General features: G+C 28.9%; 1 protein-coding gene across 8 annotated transcripts in view; it reads left to right on the top strand.

Annotated features, from left to right (window-relative positions):
* Positions 1-24,894, top strand: part of LOC142321485 (high affinity cAMP-specific and IBMX-insensitive 3',5'-cyclic phosphodiesterase 8-like) — a 1,158,933-nt gene that overhangs the window by 886,754 nt on the left and 247,285 nt on the right. For all 8 annotated transcript variants that reach the window (XM_075359602.1, XM_075359603.1, XM_075359607.1 and 5 more), the window contains one exon: positions 5,071-5,130. In XM_075359602.1, coding sequence (XP_075215717.1) covers positions 5,071-5,130 — 60 coding nt within the window. The remainder of the gene's footprint in view (positions 1-5,070; positions 5,131-24,894) is intronic.

The following is a 24,894-nucleotide window of genomic DNA, read 5'->3' as shown; positions in this document are numbered from 1 at the left end:
GGTTGATAAGTAAAATTAAAAAACCTTCAATGAGCCACAAAATTTGTTTAAAGATTTATTATCGTATCTCAATTTAACTAGTAAAAACAAGAAAGAAGATTATAAAAACATTTTAATTATTTTTCCGTAGTAAATTTTTTAAGTTAAGTAGTAAACTTTGAGTAGCTTATACCCGAAGGTTAAAATTGTGCTGAAGTGTTGATTGAATATGCGAAAAAATCTAGTGTGAATATCAATTGCGTTGTATATCTTTTTTCACACAATCTGAGTGAAAAATAGACTAAATATTCGATCATCATTTCTACTTCACTATTAGTAGTGAAGGATTAAAAAAAAATATTCTAAAAGATATTCTGTAGGACGCTGTTCATTATGTTACAACGTGTTACAAAAAAGTATTACAAGTTAAGTGTTACAAAAATGTGTTAATGAAAACTTAAAAAATGGGCAGAACATGAATGGTTCGTAATACATTCTTCAGAGTGGTGATTCTAAAGAAACCTCATTTAACGTTGTACCTATTAGAGATCCTGATTGACATACTTCTGTACTTATCGAAAAAATGTAAAACAGTTTATTGTAAAATACGTTTTGAATAAACTATATTCTATTAATCAGTATATTGCGGCTCTCATTTTTACTTCCTTTTATGAAATAAAGGAAGTATTGTGATCGCGAAAAATTTCAGTTTTCAGATTTCAACGGAAATATCCATTTTGACCATCCATGAATCCATTTTGACTAGTTTCGACGTGACATCCAAACAATTTGGATTTTGTCCTTTTTCTTAACTGCAGTAATAAGCCCTGATTCAAAGCTTTTCAGCGATATATTATAAGTGGTATTTATTTTCATTGGTTCCAAAATAAACTTTTAATTAATGAAATATTTGAATCTTACAAGAGTAAGGCATGTCAATTCGAATCAGACTTCATCTCCTTTTTTTTAACTTTTTTTTTTAATTTAAATATATTTATTTATTAATAATTATTAACCTCTGATTGTAAAAAAATGTACAATAAATAATAATTAAATAACAATAAAAAAAATACGCAAAAATATCAAAAGTTATTAATGAAATAAAATTTTATGTACTTTTCATTTTTTAAATAATGTATATGTAATTTAATAGGCGTACAAGGAAGTCATGAGGTGTCGACATCAGATTTTTCATTTATCGATTGAAACAAGCTTTTCCATCATTTTTCGAAGTGAGTGCGAATCTTTTACCAAAATGACTGAAAAAAGGGTACTTTTACGTCGTAAATAATTGATTAAATTTAATGCAGTGAAACATGATTGAAAGAACAATAAACGGTCTTAGAAGGGAAGCATATGATTAATTTGTAAATGGATGTATAATGGACTGGCCATCACGGAATAATTGGCTATTGTAGGTTATTTCACGCTGTTTATTCATTTTTTAGCTGAACCTTTTTTTAAGAGAATTAATTTTAAGTAATTTTAATCCCTTACAATGAAAATCGCTTATCTTTAGTTTATTATGAAACTTAATCTTTTAATGCGGTATTGATGATGTTAGTGTAACCTCCATTCTCTTGTTGGGTTTAGTTGTCTTATTACTCTCGATTCTCAGTATTTTTCTGTACATTTATAATAGTCTGTTGTATTTGTTTATTTGTTTGTGTGTGTGTGTGTGTGTGTGTGTGTGTCCGCGCGCGCGTTTTTTATATTAAATAGGATTAAATTCATTAATCTCGTTAACAAAGCCAATCCACTTAATTAAGATAATGTTATTACTTTGGATAAAAACGATATTTATGTAAATTATTTTTTTTACTTTCCCTATAAATTTCACTAAAAAAAAAAAAAAAAAATTGATTTTACGTTCGTTATAAGTAGTGTATGTAAATTTATACTTTCCAAAAATTCAAATAAGTAATCTACATACTGACCACTGTATCAATTAACGCAGTTGACTACAATGTTTACGAACGTTGTTGTGTGACGTTTTAAATGTACGTCATTGCAGTATGGCAGTGAAGTTTTGTTATATTTTGTAGTTCGTGTTTATGTTTTCTAAATTTTCAAAGTTTTATTTCTTTTTGTTTGTTGATGGAATTGTAGAATTATGTACTGACTGACGATGGGGGATCCCGCGAAGCACGACTATTGATGTTAGTTTTTTTAGGGTTTTCTGTTGCTGTGTTTGGTGGTTAAGTTGTTGGTCTTTGAAATAAATAATATATTTGTTATTAGTATATATATCCTAATAATAAAAAATTGGGAAAGTTATAAATTATTTATAAATTTATGCAAGAATCAAAAGCGGGTGCTGTAAGGGGAAAAAAAGAAAAGTAAAACAGCAATACATGAAGGAATGAGAAAGTATAGCTTATCCAATTTATTTTTTTTTAATTTTTGTATGAAAAAAGTAATAAAAAAACTGGAATAAAAATTTAAGATTATAGAAATAATTTAGGAACAAAGAACGTAAAAATATTATTCACTAAGATATTGCTATTTTGGCGGAAAGTAGGTAACTTGATTTACTCGAATTATTAAGGTGAAATATAGTAATTAGCTTCAATTTTCAGATTATTTAAAGAAAATTTATAATACCGTTATATTATACGTATCTCGTGTATGGCAGTCATCAATTGTCTTATAAAATTCTGTTTAAAATCGTTTCACTTTTTTCGATCCAAATCGTGTGTTTGGTTTTTAATTACATTTAAAATTCTCAAATTTTTAGATAATTTTAATCGACGTTATTTACATCAATTTTCTCAAAATAAAATTCTTTCCAAAGTTTACTACAAATCTTTATCTGTTTATTTGTAAAGTAACAAAATTATTTTATTCTAAACCTAAAAAAGTGTATTTTCCAACAAAAGGTTTCGTGTTTTACCCCGTTTTTCTTAAAATCGTTGTGAGATACAGATTTGAAACCACTTTAATTCAATTTCTTAGATCAAAAAACATTAGGAATCATCAAATTTACCCCTCGATTTGTGTCCCGAGAATTTTAATAGGGCTTAATTTTGCAAAGGTATTAGAAAGAAAGGGTTAAATGGTTTACGAATCGAAACTAGCTAACGAACCATTTTCTGACCTACGTTTATATTAACTTTTTTTCTTATTTTTGGCTTTAGAATTATCTCCCGAGAGATTGCACTGCAATTTGGAATTACTCTGAATACATTCTTTTTATTATAATCCTCCTTTTTTGAGATTATGTCATATTTACGTGTATGATGTTAAATAAAATATTTTACAATTAATCAGTTATTTCAGTTATTCTGCGAGATATTTATGCCAATCGATACTTTCTCTCTTTACCTGTTTAGCCTTCGGAACCAGCGTAAGGTATTATTACTTCAAAGGATGAGTGAGAGTGATATGTATGAATATACGTAAATAAAGTTGTCTTCTGCAGTCTCAGGTCGACCATTCCTGAGATGTATGGTTAATTGAAATCCAACCACCAAAGAACACGTATTCACTATCTGATGTTCAAATGCCAGTTGATACTGTAATAAATGAAACAATAAATTCTATTATTTAGTTAATGAGAAACAAAGAAATTGAAAATTATTATTTTTAAGAAGTTTTCATTGTTAGATTGATTGCTACTACACAAGCACAACATACCTTCAGATTATACATGTTAAAAATTGTTTCCAAAAACTTAACTCTACATTTTTCTGAGATTTGTGGCTGAAATTGAACATTTTTTATTTTAGATATTTACGAAATTCAGAAATTTATTCGTCTTATTTATTATTTTATTTGAAAAATGATGATTGGTTTAATTTATTCATAAAATTTTAAGCTTTTAAACAAATACTTTATGCATTATGTAGTGAAAAAAAGTTGATGTGGACACCACATTAATTCCTTGTACAAGTTGTTGAGTTCCTTGTACAAGAATTCCAAGTTTCATATATATATATTTTTTTTTTATTGAATTAATATTTATTGTAGTTTTTTTTTACTATCGGAGGTTAAAAATTATTAATGAATCAGTATATTTAAATTTAAAAAAAAAAAGTTAAAAACAGGAAATGAAGTCAAATTCGAACCGATGTGCCTTCCCTTTGGAATATCCAAATATTTCATTAATTATCCAAATATTCATTAATTAGACTATAACTCTGGAACGAATGAAAATAAGTACCACTTATGATATATCGTTGAAAAGCTCTCAATGAGGGCTTATTACTGTAGTTAAAAAAAAGTCCAAAATTCAAATTTTTATTTTGGGCTTTTTTTGGGCACTTTTGGACCAGTCGATTGCAATCATAAGGAAAGGTACACTAGTAGATGTTACAACAGTCCTATATCCAAAATTTCAACATTCTACGGGTAATCGTTTTTGAGTTATGCGAGATAGATACGTACGTACAGACGTCACGTCGAAACTAGTCAAAATGGATTCAGTGACGGTCAAAATGGATATTTTCGTTGAAATCTGAAAACCGAAATTTCTCGCGATTACAATACTTCCTTTATTTCGTACAAAGAAATAAAAAATAGTAAAATTAAAAAAAAAATTAATTTTATTTTGTTTTAATAAATATAATGATTTCTTCCAGTGATATGGCTTAAATAAATCGCCATGTTTCCGTACATTTCTTCCTGTGCGTGCAAAATGATGGGATTATGTAATTCTTACGTTGGTCAGAATTAATAATCCTTAAAGATGTGAAAGAATTTAATTTTTTCTTCTCCAAAAAAAAAAAAGACTAGCCTCCAGTTGTTTGTCCTATGTAAAGAACTACACCTATCACAATTAAGGCTGTTATTCTCCACATTGGTGATTTTAGTTCTCAATAGATGACAAAATACTATATGGAAGTAAATCAGTTACCCGGATAATTTATTCCTATACCTTCCTTGTTATCCCCAGTGTTACATCATTCTCCTGATAATCAAATTATTCCTTTTTAACTAATTCCTTATTAATTTATATATTTTTTCCTCACCTAGGTTCTTTCTCTTTAAGTCTAGTTTGTGATTTAATCAATTCTTAATTTAAAGTTTTGAGTTTTAGTCTAAACACGATATTTTTTTTATATTAATTTTGGTTATATTTTATGTTTATAGATTTCTGAAGGAGAACAGTTACGTCTTCGGACACCACCACGTCTACAACATCCTGTTAAGGTAATTTAATTTATTTACTATTAGGTTTATAATAAAATCATTTTTACATGACTGTCCATAAAGGAGTGTATATATTTGTGTATGTGTATTTGTTCTACCGTAGCAGCTCAACGACCGAACCGATTTAGATGACCCCGCACCCTTGGAATCCTGACGTTACCGGAAGTGTCATAGGCTATATATATACATAAATTTAAATAAATAATAATTATTCTCAATAATAATTGTCCCATATAAAGCGCTCTGAATAGTAATTATTCTACTACATTAAAGAGCTCCCTGGCTCCATTTAAATATTTTCTTTGAAGGAAAATATTTTCTTAGTGATGTAAGACCTGATGAAAACTTTAGACAAACTTAAATGCTTGCTATTTCTACAACGAGAAAAATATATTTAAACAGATTAAAACTGTCTGAAAGTTGATTGGTTATTGGTTATTCTATTTATTTAACAGAATATTCTATTAAATTAATTAAATACTGCATAATGATGTTTAGTCTTCTATTTCCATACCTTTTTTCTTTCTTTTTTTTTAGTTCGATTTATTGTCGTTTTTTTAGTTAAGTTTATATATTTATTTTTTTTTTGCAATCGTGTTTTTTAACTTTTGTAATTGCTTTTATTATGTACCATTATTATTCAACATTTTTAAATGCTTTTTATTTTTAACATTACGAAAATTACAATTCTTCTTTTTTGTATGAAATACCATATACAGAAATTTGTATATGTATTGTATTTATAGCATATGAAAAATATCAAACTTGACTAGGATACAAACCCAGAATCTTCAGGATGAAAGACGAAGGCGACACCATTCCTCCGCGTAGATCCAGAGATCGGCAAAAATAAATAAATTTATTTATACGAAATAGTCTGTAACTGCTATAAAATTTATTTATTGTGATACATACATAAATAACATTCTTTTAACATAAATTCTTTATCTTTATTTTTCCTCCGATTTTTCTCGGAATAATAAACTGTTAATTTAAAGTAAATAATACTGTTTAAGTCGAAAAAGGCTTAAAAAGCTTTCGGCGAGAAAGATGTTTAAAGTATAATATATTAATTAATTAATATTGTAAATTTGAAAGACATTATTAATTTATTAGTATTAAATTAAATGTATAAGTTTATATAAATTTAATTAAATGGGATAAATTTTCCTTTCTGTATTATTTACTTTTATTGTTTCATTTCACCTATTTTTATATTTTAACTAGCAGACCCGGCAATGCTTCGCTCTTGCTATATATATATATATATATATATATATATTATATTATATTATATTCCACAGAACGAGAGAGTAGGAAAGAGAAAGTATAAATGAACACAATTGAAAATTTGATAAAAAAATTAAAAAAGTGAACTTCACAAATTTTACCTTTCACTTATTCTCCTTCCCCTTTTCCCTTTCCAACTTCTGCCTTTTACCCTTCTCCCTCCCCCTCTCCCAGTTTCCTTTTTCCCTTTCCCGTTTTCCCCTTTTCTCTTTCCACCTTTTTCCCTTTTGCCCGCGCGTAAATCGGTCCATTAGTTTTTTGGTCTTTACGGACACACATACGAACATGCCTTTTATAATAAAAAGGTCTGTTTGTATATTTGTTTGTTTGTTTCGTAAATAACTCGACAACGACCCCATCTAGCGGGTGTAGTTTTTGCAAAAATATTTCTTTTCACGTAACTAATATTCATATTCTGAATATGAACCAAATCGGTCCATAAATACAATTTTTCGAATTATCTCGACGCCAGCGCCACCTAGGGGGTCCAAGCTAATTCAGAAACCTTCCCTAGCATGCGCCCAACCATTCCCCAAAGTTTCATCGCTATCGGATGAACTGTTTAGGAAGGCATAAGAGACATACAGACAGACAAACATTCATTTTTATATATATAAATTATTTACTTTTTTATTCATTTTTTGTTAATTGTACACCTTAATCCATTAATAAAATAATTATGTAATCCATTGATTAATGTTTACAGCAATTACAATACTCAAGGAAGACAAATTTTCTAGTTTCCTAGATATTTAAATTAAATTTATTTGATAAAGTTCCTTTATATAATTGCATAAAAGGTTAGATTAAATGAAATGTTAATATATAAAGCTTCAAAATTTTAAGAAATTTGTTTCACATCTTGAAGCGCTCTATTACAGTAATTATCATGAGAAGATTATTTGTATATAATAATAAAGTATAAAACAATTAAACACTTATTCACTGAAATTTTTAATTTATTTGTTTTCCGATGGAATTTATTATGTGCGTTTCTATGAAAAATGATGTAAATAATTGGTTGTATGTTTGTTAAGTAGATATCCTCAAGCATTGTATAGAATTAACCATTATTTTAATAGCCATTATGGGGTCATGTACGTACGTATGGGGTCATGTATGTTTTTTAACCAGATTTAATTTAAATTTTTTTATGATTTCGTGAAAACGTCTGTATAATAATTCTACATGCAGTTGTTTTGTGATATTGTTAAATAAGTAATTTCTCTGTGGGTCATCCACGGAGTACAAATAAGATAAAGATTTTGTAACACAGGTTACATAAACATATGACTACTTAGCTATTTTCTTGTGGAATTTAAAATGTAAAAAGTTGATTGTTTACATCTTTCGTTCATTTTTATAGTATAACTGTATTAATCTGTTTCTTGACTTTTAAGTAAATAAATAGGACTGAATAAATTGAAATGAAGGACAAAATTGTAGTTGTTGCGATCAACACTTTGTTTTCTTGGTGTGAGGATAGTATTTTTGGTATTTAAAATCTTAACCAAGTAATGATCTGAGTGCAGAGTCTAATTGAAGTTAGATATAGGAAGAGTTTTTGTGTGATACCTTCGGTGTTAGAGGAAGTCGCGAGGATCGCGCTTCCGCAAATCGGTTATTTTGATAGTTAAGGGTTAAAAGTTATGGTAGGGGGTCGTGGTTGGAGAGGTCCTACGAAGGTTGTGTAAATATACTGATGGTGATGTCTGCTGAGGCATTTGCATCGTTGGCATATCGATAGAGACCAAACTGATTGTATTGTATTATCAAGTTTAGAGGGTTTAAAATAAAATCTCTTGTAAAGTCCATCATGGCTAAGAACGGAGGGGATGGTGTGGTGAACGGGATCATCACAAGACGGATGTCTTCCTCTGCGGGGGTTAGCTTGTAATTTGATAGGTTGATCAACATTTACTATATATTTTGTTCCATTATTGTCTGTATTTAGCACTTTATGTGGAGGTATATCTCGTTTATATAAGGCAGTATTTCATAATAAAAAGAGTTGCTTTTTTATAGATGTCCCCTCTCTTAATGGACGTTACACATATTTAAAGTACGTCGTTAATATCAAGAGTTATTTTTCCTGAAAGTATTCATATCGTTTGTACAAGTTAGTATATATATATATATATATATATATATATATATATATATATATATATATATATATATATTGTATTTTGTTTCTACAATGCATATTTTTAGCCTATAATTTATTACCTTCATGACTAATCCAAAAACGTTTTTCAAAAAATTAACTACCAACTCTTAAAATTGAAATAGGTATTTTTTATAAAAAAAAGTAAATACATCCGAATCTCTCAATCATCTCTAATATAAAATGGAATGCAGTTTCCAGACGGAAAAAAACTTTAGTTAAGTTACAAAATAAACACAATAATAACAGAGATAATTTTGTAAAATTATTAAATTAATTTTATAAAATTCCTTCGAGCAGTTATTTTAAAAAAGCTATTAATAATATCAGACTATAAACAGAAAAAATTAAAAAGATTTTGTGAAAATTTCCTTCAGATATTAAATATTCACCTTATGTAACAAAAAAAAAAAAAAAAAAAAAAAAATACTTCAGCTTACGAGAAACATGGTAATTGAGCGTATAAGGATACACTTCAATTATCTTGTCTAAAATTACTGAACCGATTAATAAATCTTCCTACTAATTTATTTTAAATACAATTAATTAAACACAATTATTTCATTAAAATTTTTCTTTTACAAAAACACTATTGCTCTTTCTATAAATTTTTAAATATTACTAATTAAACAACTTTTTAAAAAGCTTGAATCGTTTGCATCCTGTTTAACGTTTACATAAATATGCTACAAAAAAATATCATTAATTACTTCAAATTATGATTTTTTTTTAGGAATCTAATTGCATTTACCTTTATATTATAATTATTTCACGAGATTATATTCTTTTTAAATTAATATGAACTTTAATTCCAATTATTTTTCATTTTGATATTGTTTACTCTGTGATGCTGTTCTGATCATGGATTTATCACAATTCTGCTTGCTCCATACAGCCAAATGCGGGAACAATTCTTTTTTTATCGGTAGAATAGAATATTCATGACCTAATTTATTATTATATCAGAATAAAAGATTTACTTATAAGATTCTATCAACAACAAACCCATTACAATTTTAATAAAATTTGTATTACCGTTTTTCATAAATCCTTACTTTTAATAATTAAAAAAATTCAATGGATTATTTAAAATAATACATATAAAAAAGCAAGTTTTAAATATGTGCAAAATTAAAAATTTTTTACGACTGCAAGAAATTAAAAAAAAAAAAAAAAAAAAATAGTTTGCCACCTAACGGTCGAAAGCGGAAACTTCCGGGCACGGTTTTGAAATTCCCGTTTGATTTTAAACTGAGCGCGTAAGAGTGCGGGTGACAAACATTGCTCTTTAATGTAGGATAATTAAAGAGTGTGCTGGTAACAATTCTGTATACAGTATAATTTTTTTTCATTTTCGTATCTTTTTAAATTTATTTAACACATATATATTTAATCATACATATATATTTTATTAAACATATATATATATAATTTATTTGTACATACATATATAATGAGTTTATATATACATATTTATTTAGCCTATGATACTTCCGGTAACGGTAGGATTCCAACCCGGTTCGTCGAACATCTAAATCGGTTCAGCCGTTGAGCTGCTACGGTGTAACAAACAAACATACATCCTAATATACTACACTCCTTTTTTGGGCAGTTTTGTAATAAAGTAATTCCTATATTAATCAAAATTATTTACGTATTTATCATATATAAAATATTAATAATTATTAAGTGTTCTAACCTTTATGGCAGAGGAACGACGCTTCTCCCTTTCATCTGGAAGTTTCTAGATTTTCACACGCCATAAAATTTATCTTTTATAAATGATTTTAATTAGTCGTTAGCATTTACTAAAGAAAATAAATTTTATTTATTATTCCTTTAAATGCAGTATCGTGTGTAATTCGTTCTCTCTCTCTCGCTCTATTTTTTTGTATATTTTAGGTTTGAATGTTTTAAATTTATTATTTTTGTCTCTGTTATTTTAATATAGAGGGATCTCTTGATAAACGCGTTTAATTCATTCCTGAAAATTGTTGCGTAAATCAGTGTTTTCTCAAAAAAAGGCTTACAGTACGGTATAGTACTACTGTACTGTACGTGTACGTATTTAGTAGCTAAATTCGTAATTCTTTTCGCGGGTGGAAGTCACAGAATGTTTAGATAATTTAGCTAATCATGCTGTAATTAATAGAATATAAATCGAATCGACTACAGTAAATATGATTACATACGGTAGTACAGTATTGAAGAAAAAAGTAGAAAATATAAGAAAAATAAAGTATAAAAGAAAAATCATATTACATTACATTATTATTAAAAAAATATTTACCTTAAAATAAAAGTATATAGGTCTTAATACAATAAGGAATATTAAAAAAAAAACTTGTGATTTGGTTCAGCTATGATTTTTTAAAATAACTGTCCAGTTTACTCTGCTTTACTGATAATTGCAACTGATCTAGCATTTATCTTGTAGCATTTCATATCATTTACAAGTCCATTTATGACTTTTTGAACTTCGTTCTCGATCAGAATCATTTTCAGTTACGTAATCATAAAATGTTTCGATGTATTCTCTAATACCTCCTGCAATCTTTTTACTGTTAATAATTGTAGCTGAGAAAGGGTAGGATGAGGTTGAAGGTTCACCGCTGTCGATTTTTGATGACCCTGATTAAAATGTATCACTGGTATTCGAATTGTCATCTAGCTGCTCATTTGGCGACTCGGCTAGTGCTAACAAGTCTTCGTTTTCTAAAAGTTGTTTATCTCCTTCCACAAGTTCATTTATATCTTCAGCATCGACTTCGAGCCCTACACTGCTGGCAAGTTGCATAAATTTATTATTAATAGTACCTGTAATTCCTTGTCCGATATCATCGAATGCAGTTTGATCTTGATACAACTTGTTCCGTACTCTACAAAGCGTTTTAAACCTTTCTGGTTTAGTAGAAATTTCATATCCGAACCCAGGTCTAAGTTTTGCCGGATGGTTTCAAAGATTGGTCAATCAAAGATGGTTCACGGACCATTTGACCTTGCAAGTCTCACAGATCTTCTGAGGAGAGCCAAATAAATGAGCGTGGGTAAGCCTGGTGTGTCTAATCCTTAACCGAGTTAAGATGACTTGGTCTCTTCTGTTGCTCGAAAGAGGTTTTTCGAGCACATTCTCCCGGGGGTTATGTAATGCCGTGGGAGGACTCAGCAGCCAGAACCTATTCCACAGAGCCCGCAAATTTACACGGACTAATCTCATGAAGTCTCTCTCACATGTCGATTGTACTCGGACGCCATTTATTGCAGCTCTTTTGGCAACCTCACCGGCCCATTCGTTCCCGAGGATGTTACAACGGCCAGGAACCCATACCAGTACCACAGTCTTATTTATCCTTGAAAGGATATCATGAATAATCTGAACGATGGATTCAGATCGTCTGAAGCTCAAACTCTCATAAATATGAATATTTTTATTGTGGTTAAAATTTTAAAAACATAAAGTATTACGACGTGATGTATATTATGACGTAGTGAATTTTTTTTTTAACTTTGAAATTCTAAAATGATATATTGTTTGTTGAAACTAGATTACTTTTTTGAAGTAATTCTACTTTTTTTTTAAGTAAGTAGTACTTTTTTTTGATTCTCTGAAATTCTTATTGTTTTTTCCATTCTTTCTAAAATAATAATCACAAAAACATTTTATATGAATTTTCCCAAAATATTGTTATATAAATCGTTTAACCACCCGTAATTGCTGTTGTAACAATGTTAACGAAAAATTTAAAAAAATATAAATAAGCAAAAATAGAGAAAAACGGAAATAAATAATTTTAAAGGAATTATAAAATGTTAGAAATGAAATACACTATACTCTAATTGCTTAATGATGTGAATGTTTTAATATATATTCTTATACGTATTACATATTTAAAACATTTAAGATTGTGTAGTAAGAAAAACGTGATTCGCATTACTAATTACAACTTCCGTTGTTGGTAACAAATAAATTTTAATTTATTTTATCTCACGGTTTTTTTTCTTTTGATACTATATTTAATTAAATCTCCATATAATATTATAATTTGTACACGGTTTATGTATGAGGTGTGAGAGGAATATAAGCAACAACGCACATTATTACGAGAACACAACTAAATTAAGTAGTCACTTACAACTTGTATATTTTAATTCAATTACCCAAGTCTATGAATGTAATAATAAATAATATGTAAGCTTCTGGTTTAATTACATCGTTTTTATATTATGATAAAACTACCAAATATAAATAATTAAATAAATAAAGATTTTAATTGAAAATTTATTAGTACGTGGCTTCACTTGGATAATTGGCAGATACATAACTTTTTTTTTAATCGTAAATTTTTTAATTTTTCATTTTTCCCACTTTACATTTTTATAAGATTGCCCAAAAATCAATGTAATGTATGTAGGGTACCGAGTTGGTCTAGTGGTGAACTCTTCATCACAAATCAACTGATTTCTAAGATAGGCGAGAGTTCTAAGGTTCAAATCCTAGTAAAGGCAGTCACTTTTATACGAATTTGAACACTACTAGATCGTGGATACCGCTGTTCTTTGGCAGTTGGGGTTTCAGTTAACCACACCATCTCAGTAATGGTCGATCTGAGACTTACAAGTCTGCACTTCGTTTATTTTCATACATATCATCCTCTGAAGTAATACCTTACGTTGGTTCCGAAAGCTAAACAGAAAGAGAGAGGATGTATGTATGTTTGTTCCAACGTAGCAGCTCAACGGCTGAACCGATTTAAATGTATGACCCCGCGTTGCAATCCTTACGTTACGAGGAGTGTCATAGGCTATATTAATATATATATATATATATATATATATATATATATATATACATAAACATATGTAGTAATGTTGGTTTGCCGGTTGAAGGACAAACTTTAATGAATTGAATTAATGAACTGTGAGCCTCTATCATTGTGTGAGTTGTGTTTGAACTGAATTATTTGAATGAATAATGTTACAAAAAAAAAAGAATTAAATTTGCGTTAAATAAAATAAAATAATAAATGCTAATGAATAAATTTAAGAAACTGTGCTTAATAATCGTACGTCGAAAAATAATAAATATAGGGTGTATTTATATATGTTTGTTTCACCGCAGCAGCTCAACAGCTGAACCGATTTTTTATGTATGATCCCGCGTTGGAATATTTATGTTACTGGGAGTGTCATAGGCTATATATATATATATATATATATATATATATATATATATAGATAGATAGATATTATATTAATTACATTTTTAAAATTTATATTAAATAAATTTAAAAAAATTTACTATATTCAAAATTGCCACCCGCACACTTTTTAATTATCTTTAATTAAAGAGCAATGTTTTTTTTTTGGGCAGTCGTGGTTTTAATTTTTAATATTTATCTCTTGTTATATGATGAATTCTGAGAGAGTAAATCATAAAATATTTCACTTAATTGAAATTTCACGAAGTATTTCCAAGAATGTCACCACATATTTCATGTGTTTTATCCTTCTTAATCAATGTTAAATAAAGAATTTCGATACAGTAACTAGAGATCAATGTAAAATCTTTTTTTTTTATGTCCGTTATTATTGCCTAACTAATCCCGAAGCAACCTGATATTAGACGAGGAATAAGGTAGAAGTCCTCATTTTAACACGTTAAACACCTATTTTACAGATTTGATAAAATTATATTTCTCGAAAGTTGAATATAAAAATATAAGCACATAGACGTGTGTTTTCCCCGCGTTTTTTTTTATAATTACACAACAGAACAAACGTTTATTTTTTTTAATTCTTTGTTTATCAATCATCTATAAAACAGCACCAACTCAATTCTCACCATTATCTTCTCTCACCTATCAGACTGGGGGCCCCCTGGCTGCTTACTTCGCCAAGACAGACCGTTTTGACATCGAGCCCCGTTTAGCTTAGATATACGCTGTTAAGATTAGATGACTGTATAGAGAACGCTTTGATGGAATTGCGATGTGTGAGGGTGAAGGCATTGATCTTGCTCCCGACAGCGCCGAGATTTGTTAATGAAATAATTAAACCTACCAAGGAACGTAAGGATGGTCGTTTATATATATATATATAATTTAATTTAAATATATTTTAATTTACAGCCAATTGAGGTAGTTATCATTTAAAATGAAAATAATGATTTATAAAATATATTGATATTTCATATTATTTTTTTTTTATATAAATATTTTACAGTAATTCAGCCTTCTAAATCTTTCTAATGTAGAATTATTTCTAATGAATTATTTCTAATGTAGAGTTATTTATTCTAATGTAGAATTTCTTAATTAAGCACATATTTTTAACCTATATTAAGCTGTTAAATTTATTAAAATTTGTAAATGAATAGTTAACTTACCTCTGACAAATTTTCTAGCTTAAAAATAGTAATACAATTTTTAATTTCAGAAATCTGTAAATAATACTTTTAATAATTGTTTTTTTTTTTTTTTACTAATAGTAATCATTTAAGTAAAATTGAATAGCTTTGTATTTCATTAATCTTTGTTATTTTAATGGTGTTAATAATAATAATAAAAATAATAGATAGTTGATTGATGAAGCATTAAAGAGTACAGAACAAATACGTTACGTCATGGTATCGTTCAAGTTGTAATTAATAGTCTCTAAAGGGTTTCTGTATTCAGTTCGAGGTCATCAATGTGTATCAGTTAAAAAATAATAATAATACCTGATAATATTTAAGTAATTTAATCTTAATACATAGTCGTAATTTTGATATTTTTTTTAAATTAATTATTAATAAGCAATTATTTAATTAAAAATAATTTCAGTAAATTTTTTTGCTGTTTATTATGAACAACGAATTCCCATGTTATGAGAAAAATATTAAAAATTAAAAAACGTGGCTACCAAAAGAAAAATATTGCTGATCAACATTGCTTTTTAAAATAGAATAATTACTAATATGGTATAATTAAAGAGGTTGCGGGTGACATCTGTATATAGTATTTGTTTATAGTATATTTTCTTCAATTTTTTTTAAATTTACTTAAATATATATATATTTCTATACATATTTATACAGTCTATGAGACTACCGATAACGTAAGGATTCCCAAGTGGGGTCGTACATCTAAACCGGTTCAGGCGTTGAGCTTCTACGGTGGAACAACATACATACATCCTAATTACATTATACTGTTTTTTGGGTAGTCTTATAAGGTTCCTGAGTATATCAGTTAATTTTTATTCCCATTAGGTTCCATTGTGATTTTATTTTATAATAACCCATTTTAATTTTGAATATCGGATGATTATTTACAGCGATATAAGAACACCCCGTTTCACTTCCCAAAACAGCGTCCCAGTCGCACCCCGTTTGTTACCACCGGTTGATGATGGTGATTGGTTGTAAGCACGAGGTGCTAGCATCACCTCACCACTCTAGTCTCACACGCAGTCCCACGGGAAGCCCATTATTATCAAACAGAAATTTGTTTAATTTACTTATTATTATTTTATTTAAAGTAAATTTAATTCTATTACTTTTTATTTTTATTTATTTATTGTCAATTGAAAATTGCATATACAGTTTTATTCAACATATTTATCCTTGACGCAGGTAACAAAAGAAACCTTAGCGCCAGCCGCGAGTTCATGAGCGCAGCATTCTAGCGCGGGGTCGTGTATCTAAATCGGTTCAGCCGTTGAGCTGCTATGGTACAAAAAATATACATACATGCATACATATAAACTTACACCCTAAATACATTACACTGCTGTTTGGGCAAACGTATAGAAAGAAAATCTCAATATTCTAAATTTTATAGTAGAAACCTATTTACTATTTTATTTTAGTTTATTATAGAGTGCACAGTAATTATAAGTACCGAAGCGCTTTTATATTAGGTTCAAAAAATTTGAAATCCTATAAAAGACGTAATATGAATTTAAAACGTAAAATATTTGTTGAAATGCGCATGTCCTTGTATTTGAGATAGGTATAAAAACTATGCTTACCAGTAATTTACATCTGGTTAAGCAAGTTGAAATGTCATATTTAATAATATTTCTTTTACATCACTTTTAAACATGTAGAAAGTTTTCGGTTGGATTTAGGAAAAAATTTTTTTTTGTTTAATTATATAATTTTACATATTTATTCGGGCCTTACCCTTTGAATCTTTCATTTCATGAATCGTATTTATTAACTTCTGATTTCACTGACGGAATGGTAGCTTCTCTATCTTACATACAGAAGGTTCCGCGTTCGAATCCCAGAAAGCAATTTATAAATTTCACAAATTATAAATTTTGTTTATTTTAGTCGTTGTAGTAATTTATCGTCAGAAAGGACAATTGACCGTAGAAATCCCCCCACATTATCCCATCGTAATCCTACCTTCCAAAAAAAAGTGCGAAAATGTCCCTAAAAAAATATTCATGATATTTTTCAGCAAAAGAAAATTGCGCAATATAACTTTAATAAAATGATTGTCACTGATGATCTGGATTTGATTTGTAAATAAAACCAAACTAAATAGTTAATAATTCTTAATAGTTTATAAACAAAATTTATATCTGTTTATGCTGTCACATTTTTACTGAATGAGTGGAGTGAATAATTATGTGGACTCTGTCTCTACCGTCAATGACAATAGGAATCATTCAATGCGGTAAATTAATTGTATCAATAAAGCCAGAGTAGCGATCATTATGGTTAATGTTCGAAAGTTGTACTTTCAACATAACTGCAAATGAGTATTATTTTCTACAATATTGTATTATTTTCTTTTGCGATGTAGCATATTGAGTCCTAATAGAGACCCAAGAATTAGAACCATTTGAGAAGTGTCTGTGCTGTATTTTATTGATGTAAAACAATCGATTGATCGGTTTATCGTTGTTTAAGTACTCTCCTCAGTACGGGGCGTTCGTTGGGTATAGCAAATAACAAACCGGCTTCCAGATGAGCTTTTCTTGGGTTCATTTCCCAACCAGTTTTTTATTTTTCGTCAATGATTTCATTAATATAAATTTACTTGTTCAAATTCATGAAAATGCTGTTCGAAAACATAATCATGGAAATAAAATAAAACAACTGTAAAATTAAGGAAGTTTGATATCTTGACCTTGCAGTGTGAAATAAAAATTAATTTTATCAATTATTATACATTCTGTAACAAAGGTGATGAGAAGAAAGGATCCTGGAACAAATAAGAAAACCTCTTTCAAGAATCTGAAAACCACGTTTATTAATGATAAATGCTGAACTCTATCGTTCAATAAAAATAAGAATTATGATACACGCTACAACAGCTAATTAAATTTAAAAAAATAATTAAAATATTTGTTCTTGATTCTAAAAAGGGTTAACTGTTATCAACCAGTTACTATTGAACATGAAACACCTGGAATAAGTACATCTAGTGAAATCCATTACTCTAAAGTTCAAATATATTCCTGTAACAAGTATTCTTTCTGTAAGAATTGAGTGGAAGATTCTAGTATAGTAGCAAAGGAATGCTAAAATCTACAACAGACCGATTATACGAACATATTAAATGTATATTTCTTGTTATTTATTTATTTTTGAAAAAGTCATATTTTAAGGATTAAAAGTAAAACAGAAGTGTATTGGCAGCTGCTAGAATAAAGATAAAAATGGTTATATGTATCTTTTTTAGAGGAAATTATTTATTTTTTTGGTTTTTCAGGACGAGTGAAATTATTTTGACGTATCTTCAAATGTATTTTAAATCTTATATTTGTAATGACATGAGAAATTTACTTACCTTCTATCTTCTGCGGTTAGTATAAACATAAAATCTCTGGAAATCTTTTAAAGATATATTTTAAAATTTGTACGAAAAAAGAGAGAGATGTACAGAATTATAAACTATATGCATAAGGTATGTGCATATTGATTTTACATAAATCAAAAAGGTTTGAATTTCCATGAATTAGGTATAAAATTTATATATTCTGTACGTCTCAATTTGAAAAAAGAGATCTTGATTAGAAAAAAAATTTAATTAGTTAATTTTTTTAACAGTTCTACACAATCTCTTCCCTCGGAACAATGAACCGACGTATTTGAAAATCAATACTTGTTGAAAGAGAAGTCCAAAAGTAATTATCTCCTTTATTTTGCGTTTTATTGTGGTTAATACCCTGCTGTTGACGGAAGATAATGAAATGAATTTTTTGTAGCGCGTGAAAAATATATCATGCGTTATAGAGATTCGAACTCAAAACGTTAGGTCTTTTATTTAGATTATTATATGTGTTTTTCTTCATCATTTGTAATAAAAATTACTTTTTTTTTGACATTGGTGTTTAGGTTTTCGAAGTAGTTTTTCTTTAGTGTTAAAAAAAAAAGTCATTCAAACCTAATTATAATACAGGTGAGCAACATAAAACTGAACTCATAATGAATCCGCTACCCAGCACTATTTATGAAAGACTCTTTACACAACTAGCGCCACTAGTGGATGTATATATTACTACTGACTGTTGCTGCCGTTTGTGAGGTGGTTACGCGTCAGTTCAGTATACCTTTTGTTGTAATGCAGTATTGTGACTACAGTTGTGTTTGTGGGTAAAATGCCTTATTCAATTCATAAGAGGATAGGTATAGTTCAGGCTTATATTCGTTACGGATCGTTTGAAGAATCACGTCGAGTATTCGTAGGAAAATTTCCCAATGCCTGTATCCAGCGAAGAGTAGCATACACGATTTAGTTAAAAAATAGGGCACAACAGGTTTGGTTTCAAATGTAAAACGGAATAACCTTCCGTTAGGACTCCACAAGCCATTGCCGATATTGAAAGAATTACTACTGCCAGTCCAAAAAAATCACTACGCAAGTTATTCCAACTTTCTGTTGTTAAATACACATCTTGTCGTAAAATTCTTCATGAATTAAAATTGAAACCGGTATCGCGTTACAACTGAAGGAGAGAGCAAACCGAGACGACTTGATTATTGCAGCTGTAGATGTATTTTAAGATAAATCTGCTCAATTAGTAGCCAATTCATTGCAGTATGGCTGCTCAGTCAGTATCTTATTCAAAATGAGTTATGATTCAGAAATACTCTGATTTTGTATAGAAAATCGCATCCAAATTGTCTGGATGCTGTTTAACACTAAGAATGGATTAAATCACAAACTCTAGTTTGTGACAGAGACTCTCAGTAGCAACAATAATACGGACCAATAGCAACAATCAGTAGTAACATATACATCCACTAATGACGCTAGTTGTACGAGTGTCTTTCATAATTAGTGTTGTGTAGCGGTTTCATTATGGGTTCGGTTTTATGTTGCTCACCTTTAAGTCTACATAAAGGGAAAGAATCTGGAAGAATAAAACAAGAGATAAATTAAAATGAAAACATAATTATTTGATAATCAGGAAAATGATGTAACACTGGAGATAACGAAAAAGGTATAGGAATAAATTATCCGGGTAATTGATTTACTTCTTCATAGTATGTTGTCATCTATTGAGTACTAAATCACCAATGTGGAGAATAATAGTTTAAATTGTGATAGGTGTAATTTGATTACAAAGGACAAACAACTGGATGCTAGTTTTTTTTTGTTTTTTTTTTTGAGAAGAAAACATTAATCTCTTTCATGTCTTGAAGGAGTATGGTTATTAATACTGACCATCGTAAAATTACATAATCACACCATATTTTCTTCAGCTTATAGTTAAGTTACAAGTAGAGTAGTTTTGGTTAAATTAGATTCGAGTACTAATGACTAACTAAGACTTTTACCCTTTTTCGAGAAACAGTAATAATGATCGTTTACTGATGTTCTAATAAGAAAATCTCCTCTTTCTTAATCCTGAAAGTTTAGCGTTAGTATCTCGATTGCATTTGGCATTCCTACAAATTTAATAGTTAACAATATTATAACTATAACAATAATCCTACACACATTGTTTTTTTTGTTCAATCGTAATTAATTAACTATTAAAAATTTATATTTAAAACATAAAATCATATTCAATGTACTTTATTTTTCCCAAATAATTCTGCTCACCCAGGTATGAGTTTAAAACTAAAAATAAACGCATACTATTGCAAACGTATCTACAATAACACTACAAAATTTTGCCCGGGCAGGAAGGAATGTAGGAAAACATGGAGATTTATTTAAGCCATATCTTTGGAATAAATCATTCTTTTTATTAAAACAAAAACAAAAATAAAATTTAGGTTTTTTTTACTTTTTTATTTCACTACATAATACACAAATTTATCTAGTTAAAAGCTTAAAATTCTATGTATAAATTAAACCAATCATCATTTTACAAATAAAATAATAAATAAGACTTGAATAAATTTCTAAAACGAAAATGTTCAAATTCAGCTATAAATCACAGAAAAATGTAGAATAAATTTTTGGAAACAATTTTTAACATGTATAATCTGGAAAAAAAAAACTATAGTAATGTACACTGATTACAAAGGAGTATATTGTGTTTCTGTAGTAGCAATCAATCTAACTATGTAAACCTTTTAAAAATAATAATTTTCAATTTCTTTTTTCTTATTAACTAAACAGTAGTATTTATTATTTCGTTTATTACAGTATAAACTGGCATTTGAATATAAGATCGTGAATACAGGTGTTCTTTGGTGGTTGAGTTTCAATTAATCATACATCTCAGGAATGGTCGACCTGAGACTGTACAAAACTACACTTCATTTACATTCATACATATCCTATTTCATCTTCTGAAGTAATACCTTACGGTGGAGTCTAAACAGAAAAAAAGGTCAGTAAACGAAATGTCGAAATGTGATTCTTGGTTTACATTTGGAAGTTCTATCATAATTTCATTTTAGCACATTATATTATATTTTGTATTTTTTTTTTATTTTTTACTTTTTAGTCTTAATGAACAATAAACTTTTTACATCCAAAAAAAATATTCTTAATAATATTGATTCTGAATATTATTGTTTGTTCAAATTTGTTTGTTTATTAAGACTAAAAAGTAAAAATATTTATTTTTACACATCGAAGTTACATACGTGTATCAAATTTCAATCATTTTCATACGATAGTTCATGAGAAATGAAAATTTTCAACTAAATGCATGAATTTCGCGTAGGGGTAGCGCGTGGGGGAATGGTGGTGGGTCATATCAAATTCCGACACCGTAGTGCTGTATTTTCATCGAAGTTACACACGTGTACCAAATTGCATTGATTTTCACACAGTAGATCAAAAGAAATAGCAGTTGCAAGATTTGATTATAACTAAAGCAAGTTAAATAAAAGCTTATAAAAACATTTTTGTATGTAATTTAATAGACGTACAAGGAAGTCGTGGTGTTCACATCAGATATTTTTATTTTAAATACGTTCCATATTGAAAGAGATCATAGGATAAACTTTTTTAAATACTAAAACGGTAGTCATAATTCAGCTGTCTAATTCACTTTTTACACAATTTTTATTTTATCTCTTAACAATTTTACGGAACTTTAAACTGCACTACCGGAAAAATAGAAAAGAAATGTATGATTTACACTTACTTTTGAATAATCTTTATAAGTTTCACTTATAATCGAAATAAGTTATATTTCGATTAGATTACAGGGTATAATATAGAGAGTGTCAGTTTTAATAAGTATAAAACTAAATTTTTATATACGAGTTGCTTTTTAAAATGTAACTTTCAGTAATTTAAGAAATATTTCTCTTGTGAACCGTGAAATAAAAAATGATTTATTATTAAGTAATAGTGAAGTATCACTAACATAATTATGATGTCAGAATGTATGTGTGAATTTCTTAGCCTCTTATTTTTTAATGAATAATTAATACTGACAAATTAAATATGTTATTATATTTTAATAAAGATCTGATGCATTGATGAGGTTTTCTACGATTGGTTTTAATATTTTTAAATTTTAAATCTTTTTTTTTTGTTTTTTCTTTAAATTCAAAGTAAGATTATTGCGCACATCATTTCTTTTGAGCGCACTGATATTGAATAACCAAGAGTAACAGTAAGATATTAGCCCTGATGTCCAAGGAAGGGTGTCAAAATTATGGTGCAAAGGGTTCGGACCTACCTTCAGGAAAATGGTGACCATTTCCAACACTAAGACATTACCAGTAAGTGCATAACTGCATTTTATGAATCAAATCAAATGAGAGTATCTCTGTGTTATACACCATAGTGGAATTACAGTGTATAGCATCATAATTTAGACGATAAAATGATTGCAATAATTAACCGTAACCTAAATACTGGATCTACAAATAAAATCGGAATTTAATTTGTTATAGTATCTTTAGGATAAGGTGTACAAATTTGATTTTAAGCTAAAATTAATGCACAAAAAAGGACAAGTTTAGTTGTGCGCATGATTGTAGAGGAATTCCTTATTTTTCTCCTTACAGCGCCACTAGCATTGATGGCGACATCTGAACATAAAGCCATTCTGTGTTCTGGCGTATGCTAAATATAAATCTTTAGTAACAATTTAACGAGTGTACCGGAGAAGATTTAATTGTGATTCTCCGACTAATAATAGCATTAGTTAAAAGGATAATTGCTTTGAAACAACCGGTTATTTGTGTAAAGGAAAGAGTACGGGACGACCAACGGTATCTGAAGAAAATTTTAAATCTGTCAAAAAGTCTTTCCTGCTTAGTCCTAAAACACCTATTAACAAGCCCATCCACGATCTAAAGATACCAGTATGGTAGCATGTTGACAGTATGAAATATTTTAAGGAAACTCTTATGTATACTTACCTTTTACATTGTTAAAAGTTGTTAAATCTACTAAATACGCTGTGCGTGCCAACTTCGCAGTCGAAATGTTGTAGCAAGAAAATTAGGACTTTTTTGATCGTATTGTATGTTTAGTAATGAATCATTATATCATCTTAGTGAAAAAGTCAGCCCGCATTATCTCTGTTTCTGGGGATCATAAAATCCCCATGAACTTAATTCGAAAGGGAGTCCTCAAAATTAATTTTTTTCTGCTCGGTATTCCGACAAGTTATGGTCTGTTCTTTTTCACTAAATCAAGCGTAACAGGAGTTCTTTATTCTTATTTTCTGCGTACATGGCTCTTTTCTAAACTGCAAGATAGAGCAGAGAATTTTTTTTTGTAACAAGATGGTGCGGTGCGCCTTCTCGATGGCATAACATGACGTTTTTCCCATCTGTTGGACTGTTGGAATGGTTCCGATGACAGAGCTTGCTTGTGGTGGCCTTCAAGGTCACCCGATCTGACCCCATGTAATTTCTTTCCTTTGAGGTTTTAAGAAAGGATCTTTTGTATGTGCCGCCGGTCCTACTGATCTATTAGATTTGAGGCAGGATTGAAACAGCTATTGCTTATATTACTCCAGACATGATAATTATAAACTACAAACTACTGTACATGGAACGAATGAACTCTTTTTTCTTTTTTTGTATAATGATATCGTCACATACGTTTGAAGGTTTTTGTCTTTTCTTGTTTAACCTGCGAAACCACCGTTATGTATTGCTTCAGAGGATGAGATGAATGATTTGTAGCGGGTGTGAAACTGCCATGCCTGAGATAGGGATTCGAACCCGGATCCTCCGGATGAAAGGCCGAGACGCTACCACTCCGCCACGGAGATCGGTATCTCGCCTATCGTATGGATGTGTGCCGCGTGACAAAAGTGTCTGCTCACATTGAAATTAGATATTAATGAAAAACTATAAGAGTTTTTCTTTCATTTTATTTGTCATTCTAACTGAAAGTTAAATAAATAGTTGTTAAATAGATTGACAACCCTCATATTTTTTTTTTTTTGTATACCTTTTATAAAAATCATATTTTATAACAAAAGTCAGAACATTTTCACGAATAATCGAATTTAGTTTGTTTTATTTTAGAGGCTAGCACAGTTGGTGAATAGATATTGTGGTTAAAAAATATTTCCAGCATTTCTTGTAATAGCCGTTTATGAAATAAACGTGATTTCCATATTCGTTTGGAAATAATTAAATTGAAAAAAAATTATGTATTTGAAATAAAATACTGTACGAATAATAAAAATGACTAGTTCTTATTGATGATTTATCTTAAATTCTGCTAAGTTGAAGGTTATTTTGGATAAAATTTACCGAGTAAATAATACGTTGCTTCCCTTTATTTATGAGTTTGCGATAGATAGATATACTAACTCATTACTCACAGTCAGTTAATGGGATATAAGAAGTTAATATGAACTAACATCACATACCCTCTTCAGCTTTTTCACCGATGTAGGTGATTAGTGACAGCTACGAGATGTTC

The sequence above is a fragment of the Lycorma delicatula genome, chromosome 3 (genome assembly GCF_047948215.1).
Source record: "Lycorma delicatula isolate Av1 chromosome 3, ASM4794821v1, whole genome shotgun sequence".
NCBI classification, from domain to species: Eukaryota; Metazoa; Arthropoda; class Insecta; order Hemiptera; family Fulgoridae; genus Lycorma; species Lycorma delicatula.
The sequence above is the reverse complement of the archived record's forward strand: the minus strand, read 5'-3'. Positions and strand labels throughout refer to the sequence as shown.